The sequence below is a fragment of the Ipomoea triloba genome, chromosome 14, assembly GCF_003576645.1.
Source record: "Ipomoea triloba cultivar NCNSP0323 chromosome 14, ASM357664v1".
In the NCBI taxonomy this organism is placed as follows: Eukaryota; Viridiplantae; Streptophyta; class Magnoliopsida; order Solanales; family Convolvulaceae; genus Ipomoea; species Ipomoea triloba.
The window spans coordinates 13014752-13027093 of NC_044929.1; the positions used below are offsets into that span (position 1 = coordinate 13014752).

The following is a 12342-nucleotide window of genomic DNA, read 5'->3' on the forward strand; positions in this document are numbered from 1 at the left end:
TTTTTTTTTTTTTTTTTTTTTTTTGTTTTTTTTTGTTTTTTTTTTGTCAGGAGTAACTTTATTGTTGTTTATTCTAAAATTTTACAAACAAAAATCAATAAATCTATATAAAATTTTTATATTTTATTTTCCCGCCCAAACTTTTGTAGTCCATTATTAAATATTTTATTGGTCAAATAATTAATAAAGTTTATTTGGTAACAAAATGTAAAATAGAAATTAACTATTATCTATTAATTGGTAATATTGTTCTATATTCACGTATTAACGTAATAACATAATACGTGTAAAAATGACATATTAATTAGGTAATAACATAATAGCATAATTGGTAATATTATGTATGGTATTCTATAATATAATATTATGTATGGTACGCAAAGAATAAGTAATCTGTTAAGTGAAGTAAATATTAAGGATTATGGCTGAAATAGTTATTAAAATATTATCCAGTTCGAATTCTATACGTTTATTCCTATTAGCATCAGACATATTTTATATTATTCATGCATGGTTAGTTGATATGTAACAGGCATTTATCCCTGTCCAATAACACTATTTATGTTTTTTTTTTTTCATATTTTAATTTTGAAATTTGTCTGCTTTGTTTCAATCTTAAAAGGATTCAATTTTAAATTTATTTATATTTTTATGGGTACATGAATGAATATAAATAAACATATATTATCTTCTACAAATAAGTAGACTTTACGTGAAAATTTAAGATAATATCGACTAAACAATTGGTAAGTAATATATCCCCTCAAGGGATTTATAATTTAGTATTTTGTAATATTTAGTTTAGTCAAGTTTTACTATATAAATTTAAATATTTGTAAACTAAATCAAAAATATTATTAGATATAAATATTTAAATTTAAAAGTTATAAAAAATATTAAAGAAAATAAACAAATTAAAGTTGTGTTAAATACAGTAAGAATATATTTAGTAAATATTATTAAGAATATGTTGAATACTTATCCATTATTCAGAAGAGTTTTTTTTTTAAAAAATTTTTTTTACTATTTATTTTATATGCTAGGGATTACAAACTAATATAAACAATTGGTATATATATGCTAGAGCCTCACGGTCATTACCCAAAATTGAAGTTGATGTACTATTTAATAATCTTATAATTGATTAATTATATTCATAAATACTAATATTTAATATATTATAATAATAATTTTAGTATATACGAATTGATATTCCTGTTAAAGAAAAATAATTAATTTGCCCAATGAAGAATAAATAACACAAGTAAAATGCATTTTTTTTAAAAAAAAGTGTAAATAAAATGGGATAGAGGGTGTAATATAAGTACATTAAGTGACATAACTTTATTTTTTCGTAATGAAACGGAACAATAAATATAGAATACATTCATTCTTAAATAAATGGTGTCTATTAAAAATATCAATAAATAAAATAAGATTTTTTTTTGAGTACTACTGACTCGGTTACAATGTAGTATCTGTTCATAGCTACTTTCTCAACCTACTAAAGCACAAAGAGTCAACAGTTGCCTCCACTGAGGCTCGAATCCACTCCCATCATCCATAAATAAAATAGGATAAGGAATGAAAATCAATAATCTATCTATTTCTTTTCTATTAATAAAAGTAAAATCCTCATCTTCAACTTTAATAGTATAGATAATAGGTAAGAAAATGTTATATGGAAATTAACTAATATCTATTAATTGGTAATATTGTTTCCAATTTCATAAATTATGCCTAATTCTCACGGTGGATATAAATTATACCGTAATTCTCATGGTAATAATGTATTTCACGTTAATATACTTTTCAAATTCACGGTAATCGCATTATTATGTAGAAATATAAATATAAATATTAAACACGCACATTCAGTTGCACTAATCAATAATATTTTACCTATTTTAAAATACTGTTGTTTAATATAATAAAAGTCAAGGGCAAAGTGACAAATATGATCTCATGCATGTTACATTGTTATTGAGGAAACCAGTTTTTGTCAATACTCAATTGTATATTGCTGCATCTATAGTTAACAATCCCAAAGGTTCCAAAATTTGTATTTGCGGTGACTTTAGAAGAAATTGTACTTCAACTAATAATATAATTTACCAAGAGGTATTTAATAATTTGTAATTTTAAATAATTTGTATTGAACTTTTATTTACAAAAATTTCTTTTAACTAATTACCCATCTTAAATATCAATTAATATTTTAATTACAAATATCTATGTTCATAACTTTTTCATATCGAATCAACATAACTATTAAATAAAAAAAAAAACTATATAAATGAATAAAGCTCATATCTTCTTTTTATATATGAAAATAATCTAATATTCCGATTTGTTAGTCCGTACATCTCACGGATATCATACTAGTTATTTTAATAACTATATTCAATGAATTGTATTTGAAATATTTATTAATTAATTGATATATTATAATTATAATGTACGGAGTAATATATTGTATGAAATCCTTACCATATCCTGAATTATAATATTGTGACTAACTCTATGCTTATCGAAGTGTGCTCTGTACTCTTCAATGTTATTTCTCGATTTGTGCGTGTCATCCTTGCACAAGGGTCATACTAATCTTCTCTGTATCGTTCCAATTTTATTGGATGTCCTCGAAAGGACTGTACTCTTCAATGTTATATTCCCCTTTTTCGGTTACTCACATTTCTAAAATTTTACCACTTTAAGAGTGACATGTCATAAGTCATATCACTATTAATTAATTAATTTTTTTAAATCATGAGATGACTTACAATCCTAGCAAGTTTTATAATGATCTAAAGTCTTAGAAAGTGTGTAAAAAGTACAATGGAGAGATAATATATGTCTATGTGTTAGCTCAAATGTGATCAGGTCTTAACGTGCCGCTACACCATTAGGCATGTTAAAACGCACAAATAATATTAAAAATACACAAATAGTATGTTAATACACAACAAAACGCACCATTAGATACACATCACCACACAGTATTCAGAAATGCACTTATTACTGCGTTTTTCATGGTACATTTTTGCATACCTATGACAACTTTACAAATCACACAATTTGGACCACAAGGAGCTTTACAATTAGAAGTCTTCAAGGATGAATACAAGATTTTTCAGACTGCACTTACTACACAGTCTGTGTAAAGCCTAAATTAAATATAAATTTCACTATCAAAGATCTGAGAACATTAATCATCAATGTCCTGATCTGTCTCGTCGCCATGAACATGTCCACTGCTAAATTTGAGCCATCCCTTGGCCTTGCACAGCTTCATCAGAAAATGCCACCCGATCCCCCCCGCCGTCATCAACCCACTCACCAGAAACACAATCTTGGTCGCTATGGCCATGATGTAGATCAAGAAAGCGGATGGGATGAGGCACATGACCACCAATCCCGGCAGCTTCAACGGCACCTTATACGGCCGTTTAAGCGCCGGCGCCTTTCTTCTCAGCCATAGAAACGACGCGAATTCGAGTAACATGCCCAGGCTGTAGAGGAAATTGGCGGATGAGATTAGGTCGGTGAAGTCCAGGTAAGAAACGGCAAGGGAGATGAGCATTGAGAGCAGGATTCCGACCCAGGGCGTGTTGAACCACTTGGACCTCGCGCCGAAGAATTTGGGGAGGAAGGCCAGGTCGGCTTGGCCTTGGATTTGGTACGCGCAGCTGCTTAGTTGGGCTTCGAATAGTCCGATGGCGGATAGGACGGCGCCGATTTCTACCCAGAGCTGTAGCCATTTTCCGGCGATCATTTTCGCCGCCACCGCCATGAACCCCGATTCCCACTCGCTCTGGTCCACCGACACCGCTCCGGTCACCGCGAATAGCGGGATTATGTAGCCCACACACGTGAAGATCACCGCCACGAACAGGGCTAGTGGGAAGATCTTCCGCGGATTCTCCACTTCTCCGGCCATGGTGCTCACGTTGTCCCAGAAATTCAGGTTCCAAAACAGGGTGTTGAAGTACAAGTTCCAGTCTTTCTTCACCCCCTTCTGCCCTAAACTCCCCCACCTGTTACCATAAATGTTATTCAGATCAGATTTCTGAAGGTGCCAAATTAGAAACAATATTATTCTTAGAATATTGTAAATTTATTGTATTATTCTTTGTCGTAATTTAGATATATGAACAATATTATCCTATTAGAATATTGTAAATTTATTGTATTATTCTCTGTCTTAATTTAGACTGAGCTGACCTGTGAGGGTGGATTTTGGGAATGGCGATGAGAGACATGAGAACGAAGGGCGCGAGGGAGACGACGCCGAGGGCGACGGCGGTCCAGCCGACGATGCTCAGGCCGGTGTAGTTGAGAAACGAGAGGAAAATTGTGGAGACCAGAACGGCCATGTATCTGGGTAAGCCGGAGGAGAAGACCGGGAATATTTTCTTGAGATAATCGATGCAGAGGGCCGGGAAAGTGGCGATGTTGATGACGCCGCTGAGGAATTTCCAGGTCCCCATCAACGAGCCTATGAAGGGCCCGAAAGCCCGGTGGGCCCAGATCACGAAGCCGCCGTTGCCGGGGAATGCGGTGGAGAGCTCGGCGGTGATGAAGGCCTCCGGGACGCTCCAGATGAATGGGAAGATGAGGAAGCCGAGGATGGCGAGAAGTGGGCCGGCGGCTTGGACCGCCGGTTCCTCGCCGTAGGGTCCTCCGGCGACCTCGAAGTAGATGAGGAAGATGAGTGGGATTAGAGTGAGCTTTCCCTTGTTCTTCTCGGCGGCGGCGGCGGTAGTTGTAGGGAGTTCTTGAGGATTTGACGGCCGTGGCGAGGTGGTCGTCATGGTGGTTGGCGGAGTCAGATTTACCATCCGCTCTGCCATTATATATATTGTATAGTGATCTCTATCTGCCTACACAATTCTAAGAATCTGATAGTAAACATCTTGCTTGAATTATCAGCAGAATCTTTCATTAAATATGGGCAACAATTATCTGCCCATAATGTTACAAAATTAAAAAAAACCCAACTTTTACTCATAATTTTTTATGTAAACATTTTTTATAGGACCTACATGATAAAAATTAAAAAGAGTTAATTTTATTTTTGGTATTAAATTTATAGGTATTAGGTAACTGTATGCTTTAAGTCTTTTTTATCTGAACAATTACTTTTGATCCTAGTATTATAGTGACATAATTATTTTTGGTTCTTTTATCAAGAAAATAGTTTAAATACAACGACATTTTTGTCTTTAATTATAGATTTTTCAGAAAATAAAATAAAAAAGAATTGCGGTTCAACCTACTTTGTATAAAAAAGATTGAAATATCTTTAATTCTTTATATTTAACGACATTTCAACGATTTTGTTGATGGTGGACTAAAAATAGTCATGTCACAATAATACTAGGACCAAGTGTGGATGTTCAAATAAAAAAAAAAAAAAACTAAAAATGGACTATCACCTATAAATCTAAAACAAAAAATGGAATTAATTCAATTTGAAAATGTTTTATCATAATCTGTCAAAAAATAAAAGTGATGGAATAGAAGTTTGGTCCGTTTGGAGCATATGTAGTAAAACTCTACAAAATTTGGTATGAGGTGTTAGCTAAATTAGTTCAATTGATTACTCTAAGGGGGCGTTTGGTTCACGAAATCTTGGATTACCTCAAGTAATAGGATTACCTCTAGAAAGGTAATGTGAGATTTTCGGAATGTAAGATTACCTTATGTGTTTGGTTTGGATTGTGGAATATAATATTACCTTGTTTGGTTAAGGGTTATATTTTAGGTTATATAGATCAATTTACTATAATGTCCTCAATAATATATTATATGTATGAATGTATATCAATACTTAAATATTAAAAAATAAATATATAAATATACACACATGTATATTTGATTATATAAACATATATTTAATTCATTATTATTATTATTATTATTATTATTATTATTATTATTATTATAATATAAAGATTAGTTAACAAGGGAAAAGTTGGAATAATTCAAGGTAATCTAAGATTACCTAAGAAAATGGGATAATCACATTACCTTGAAACATTACCGTCACATTATCTTTGAGGTAATATAACATTACTAGGTAATTAATCTTATAACTTGAACCAAACAGGGTAATATAACATTACCAAACTCATATTACCTAGGCAAATTATACCGTGCACCACGGTGCACATAGCAATGTGCACCACGTACGTAAACGATGTCGTTTTGAGCATGGTAAACTAACCGTCCGTTTTTTTGGAAATCACGTTTCTCGTTTCGGCCAATCTCTGTATTTATGTTAATATTCTGTGTATTCCAGACAATCATTATGTGTATTCTAGGCAATCGTTTTGTGTATTCGAGACAACCGTTCTGTGTATTCGTGTTAGTAACACATGTTGTGATGTGTTTGTGCATTCGAATGTTTAGGAGGATGAGTTCTGTGTATTTTGTGTCAATATTCTGTGTATTCATGTTATTAACATAGGTTGTGATGTGTTTGTGCATTCGAATGTTAGGAGGATGAATTTTGTGTATTTTGTGTTAATATTCTGTGTATTTTGGGCAAACATTCTGTGTATTTTAGGCAAACATTTTGTGTATTCTAGATAATGATTATGTGTATTATAGATAATGAATTCACTGGAGTCATTCGCGTCCACTAACATCTGTGTATTTTGTGTCAATATTCTGTGTATTCTAGGCAAACGTTCTGTGTATTCTAGATAATGATTGTGTGTATTATAGATAATGAATTCCATGTAGTCATTCGCGTCCGCGTCCACTAACATCGAAACGACATCGTTTCTGTACGTGGTGCACATTGCTATGTGCACTGTGGTGCAGGGTATAACGATTAGATTACTTAGGTAATGAAAGATACCGTGAACCAAACACCCCTAAAAGCTTTGTTCCAGCCACAATGTAAGTGTTCGAAGCGGAGCAAATATGACATTGAATATCTACACTATGTGATACTAATATAATTTTGCTTAGCTTTGGGCAGAAATAATTAGTGACATCATCCTAATTAATTACAATACTTTTTTGTAAAAAATTACAAAAAATTAAGAAATATAATTGTAAAAAAAGAAAAAATTTAAAAAGTAGAAGAAGAAGAAAGAGGGTGCAATCTGTTCCGGCTTGTCGACAACTTTGTACCTATCAATATGACGTTTTAAAACAATATTTTTCCAACGACTCATTAATGGTTTTTAATTTCTTCTTCTGGCATGTCATCTTTGGCTGCCAAAGTTGACCAAAATGATTATTAACATTAGTGACCGTACAAATATATGCTGAAAAAAGAAGAAATAATAAATGTAATTTGGTGAATTATTTTTTAAATATGATTCTATTTCGATTCTCAAAAGATTCTAGAGTGATATTTAAAGTTGAGAGATTCTCTTGTTTGGATTAATCTTTGGAGATGAAGTTTTCCTTAAAGGCTCTAATTGAAATTGTCCAAAAAGTGTTTGGAGTGGGAGCTAGTTTTTTTTTTTTTTTTTTTTTTTTTTTTGAGAACAGGAGCTAGTAGTTGAAACTTGATAGTTGAAAATTAAAATTTGTTAAAATAGATTATTGAATTAGATATATTTGGTAGAATTACATGAATTATACTTAAATTGTAAACTCATTTCATGAATTATTATTATTATATACACATTTTTTAAATACGTAGAATGATGTGTTTTATTAAGTATATTGATGAATTTTAAGTGAATATGTGCATTTGGTATATTGTGTGGAATGGTGTGTTTTATCGGTCCTTTGGTGCGTTTTAGTACGTAGAATGGTGTGTTCTGTAACATATATATATATATATATATATGTTGATATGATTTAATGACTGAAAATAGGCCACATTATATATATATATATATATATATATATAGTCATGATCAGGTGTGGCCGTGTGGCCTATTTTCAGTCATTAAATCATATCAANTGATCAGGTGTGGCCGTGTGGCCTATTTTCAGTCATTAAATCATATCAACATATATATATATATATATATATATATATATATATATATATATATATATATATATATATATATATATATATATATTTATTTATTTATTTATTTATATTTATATTTATATTTATATACTCCGGTGGTTGATTTTCTAATTTCGTCGCCGGAATGTGGTCAGAGATTCGCCGAAAATATAGCATGTCATAAATAAGTTCGAGGGTTTATTTGCTCCAAAATAACAAGTTTGAGTGCTTAATTGAAACTTTTTGAAGTTGAAATACCTAATTGCACAATGAGGTATAGTTTGATGATCAGATAGATCCTTATCCCTATAACAATTGATGAAGGAGTTTATTTTGAAAATATATAAAAAAAAAAAAAAGTAGCACTTCGAAATAAGATTTTACCTTAAACTACGTACCCTTGTGTTGCTTATTGTAATTAAAATAAACTATTAGCCCTAAATATTTCATACCAAACGTATTCACAATTGATAAAATGTTATTGTAACGATATATGAAATATGGAGTAATAAACTAAACAAAATCTTGAAGTTGTGTGTAACTTTCTAATTAACAAGTTAAACATTTAAGTAATGTGAAATAGAAATCTAAGAAATACATAAACATGCATATATTTGCCAAATCATCAAATATTTGAAAGGATCCTAACTTAGCTTTCAATTGGTAAAATAGTCTACGAATCAGTTTTCACTAGCTTAACTAGGGAATTTGTTTCTGACGGTAAGAAATGACTTACCATTTCATTGAACATTATTGTAAACATTCCTAACTATGGTTAATGAATTTGTTTTTTTAAAAAATAAAGTTAGCATAGGTGCACTGATCCAGGTAAATTTTGTTTCCCTCGTATATGTAGACATAAAATATTCCCAACGTATACCTGGTTTTGCTTTGATCTCTTTTCTCCCAAAAGAAAAATGAAAGTAACATATTCCTACCTCCCATCCAACCCAAATTTGATCACTTTATGTATGAATTATTGAGGTCAAAAGTTCAAAACTAAAAATAATGATTCTCAAACACTGCGTAATGATTCGGGTGTCTATGCTTCTTCACGTGCACGTGTACATATATAATTTTAAAAAGAAAAGTTCATTAAAAAAAAAGAGTAGGTGAAATTAACTTGTTGTTCCACGTGCATCAAAGTGAGTAATATATATATATATATATATTCTGAAAGTAAGAGTAATGCATTAATGAATAATCAAGAAATCACAAATAATAATACATGAGAGCTTTATCTAACGATAGCAATTGGACAATGTAACATGTGTAGGCCCTAAATATCAGTATATATCAAATCTAAAACATGAGAACTAGATCACAAAACACGTTGTAGAGGAAATCGCGTGGATTTTTGAAGTTGACAAGATGAACAAACATACTACTAAGTACTAGTTGTGAGGTAAAGAACAATTGCGGCAAACAACAAAAGTGCAAAGTAGAGAACAAACTATAAGGAAATCAACTAAAAAATTTAAGAGAGATACCATCGGTGAGAATAGGAACAGAGCATGCATTAAGATACTTAGATTTACTTATTTATTATTATTGTTATTGTTGTTGTTGTTATTATTGTTATTAGTATTATTGTTATTATTATTATATATAATATATAAAGGTATTCGGTTCGGTTTTTACCAAATCATTCGGTTTGGTTAAAAACCAAACCATTCGGTTTACAAGAATATCGAACCGTTCGGTTTTTTAGTATATGTACGGTTTGGTTCGGATAAACCGAACCGAATTACCCGCCCCTAGATCGCACCCTCTCCGGGCATATTTGCTTTTATGGCAGTGTTCTGTACAACACATCACAGACTTCTCCTTTTTCATTTTAGTTTCTCAACATTATTGTTCATGCACAAAATTCCAATAGTCTTTAGTCACGAGCGCCCACACGTGAGTTGGATTTCACATCATCTTAGACATCTTTAGTAGAGAAGCTTTTATTTCTCTCTTTTCATATTTATTTGAGCAATGCCTTGGATAAATACTTTTGTTTATCTTATGCAAATGTTTACTAGGTGTGAGTAGTCCGTTTAGGGGATTGGATTAGGGACTATCTACCTTTCTAAATGCTTACTAACTTATTATTGCATAAAGGGAAAAATCACAACCTAAGGTTCATTCTTGTGAAGGAGTTTTGTATTTATGTCTTTCTGATTCTTGGTGCGCAACAAGGGTTTGTTTGTTTTTGGAGAGTTCTTCACCCGAACAAGAGTTCGGTAATGAACTCGATCCCCCTCCTTCAAAACCCAATTTCTGTATTCGAAATTTGGGGAAATTGGGGAATTTAATGCCTATGTGCTTTAAGAGCTAGAGTTGATATATCACGAAAGTGGGATAATTCTTACTCTAAACCTTGATTGAAAAATCATGGATTCTTATGTGCATTACCGTGAACCCTTGATCGGGAATTTTCCCCAATTTCTTTGAATTGTTATGGCATTTATAAGGTGGTAGGCCCTAATTTGGTCCCCTCCTTCTTTAGTTCTTCTCTCTGTGTTTTATTGCGTCTAACAAGTGTTTAGATTTAATCATTTTCGATTGGATAGTTCACACCTTTTTTTAAATATGTTTTGCTTGTGTTCTTATGAGTCCAATATCTTTGTGTCTAGAGGCTAACAGATTGCACAAGTATGTGTTATAATCCTAATCCCTTGCGTTATAATCCTAATCCCTAGCGGAACGAAAAATCTTAACTCCCATTTTCTTATCATTATTTACTACATTAGAGGACACCACTATGTCAGTAAGCCGAGGCAGAGAGAGAGGGGGGATAATGTATGGGTTATCATCTGTTGCAAGCCAAGGGTTTTTCCATGATGTTTAACAACATATTTTTGTTATCCTTAGTGTGAATAGAGCAAATGATTTTAGAAGGTACCTAGGGTTACTTTCTTTCTTGGCGGAGAAATAAGATTGTGATCAACATCTATATATGTTGAGCCGCATATCAAATAGAGGATCACCAGATAGCAAAGGAAGTTACTTTTGAAAGTGGGCAAAGAGGTGTTGCCCAGGTGATGCCCACTTTTACTATAAGTACGTGTTTTCCTACTCTCAGTTTCCTTATGTGAGAATTGAGAAAATGATGAACCGGTATTGGTGGGGAACTGGTAGAGAGATTGGAGGTGGCATTTGGTGGATGAGGTGGTCGCTCGTCTCTTTACCTAAAGTGCATGGCGGTATGGATTTCAAGTTAAGCATCTTCATGAATTCAGCACAAGCTTCATACACATAGACGCAATCCAACTATTAAGTTAAACTTTTAATTGTGGCAGAACACGTATTTTAATTCAAATCACATATACTCCATATCATTTTTGGTTTCTTTCTATGCACTAAAAGATGATTTAAACCAAGTAGAAAATATGGAGTATGCCACGGATATAAGTATAATTCAACGACAACTTGTATGTATACCGGTAACCTGTTGATTACTGGTAAATTAGACTACTTATTTGATCAATTTTATTAAGTTGGAGTGTTTAATTGTAACTTTCAAAAATTTATGGGTCTAATTGCCTTCACGTATAAAGTTAAAGAGCCTATTTGACTATTTTCCTTTAAATCCTATTTAGAGTTGTCCCACTGGACGTGCCAATTTGTGAACAAAGAAATGGAGAGTTTTTATATATTAAACTCCAAACTTCTAGTTACACGGAATATCAATATGGACCAATGGTGTGGGTACAATATCTTTGCGTAGTCCCCTGATTTTTCAATTGATGTCTTGAACGCTCCATTGAAGGGCCTCCGAATTTCAAGTGGCTTAATCTTCAAAGAATAACTTATATGCTTGTTCTTCTAAAGGACCTCCGGGTTCAAATGGCTTAATCTTCATAGGAGGTTTGGATCAATATGATAGACATGATTTTCATGGAGGGGCTTTTACTTTGAAGATTATGGGGCTTTTATTTTCATGATCATGATTTTTAAATAATCTTTAAAGCTTTCTAAGATGTATTCCGAGCGTTTACATGACTTTCCCTGGATGTTTACATATATAGGAAATAGAACTCCTATTTATAGTCGTAGTATAAGAGTTTTAATAAGTTCAAACTCTTTTGAGATTATCTAATTAAACAAATTAGATAATATATATCAATATTATCTAAAAAAAATTCAAATATACTAATATTTGAAAATAATCATATTTATCAAATTTTCTATGTCAACGTGTACTTTTGATCCCTCACTGTACTCTACTTGTTTGAGTTGTTTCCTTGCTTTCTGTTTCTTTATACGTAAAGATGGATTTGATGTTTTGTTACTATATATATCGAATTTGGTGCCAAAGGCCTTGTGGTCAAGCGGCATGAAGTGATTCTCCCAAGTGAGAGGTCATGGGT

The 12342-nt window shown here is 32.1% G+C and overlaps 1 protein-coding gene and 1 non-coding gene across 2 annotated transcripts; both read right to left on the reverse strand.

Moving 5' to 3' along the window:
* Positions 1–2546: 2546 nt before the first annotated feature.
* On the reverse strand, positions 2547–2649 carry LOC116005375. Its single transcript, XR_004094957.1, has one exon. It is a non-coding gene; the product is annotated as a U6 spliceosomal RNA (small nuclear RNA).
* Positions 2650–2909: 260 nt separating this feature from the next.
* LOC116003691 (probable polyamine transporter At3g13620) lies at positions 2910–4920 on the reverse strand. The gene is made up of 2 exons (XM_031243593.1): positions 4222–4920; positions 2910–4034 (listed from the first exon to the last, which is right to left on the reverse strand). The coding sequence occupies exons 1-2, from the start codon at positions 4848–4850 to the stop codon at positions 3206–3208; spliced, it is 1458 nt and encodes a 485-aa protein (XP_031099453.1). The 5' UTR covers positions 4851–4920; the 3' UTR covers positions 2910–3205.
* Between the last annotated feature and the right edge of the window lie 7422 nt (positions 4921–12342).

Coding starts and splice junctions, on each gene's coding strand:
- LOC116003691 (XM_031243593.1), bottom strand. CDS start 4,850: ATGGCAGAGCGGATGGTAAATCTGACTCCGCCAACCACCATGACGACC. Junction 4,035..4,221: donor CCCAAAATCCACCCTCACAG/GTCAGCTCAGTC, acceptor TTATGGTAACAG/GTGGGGGAGTTTAGGGCAGA.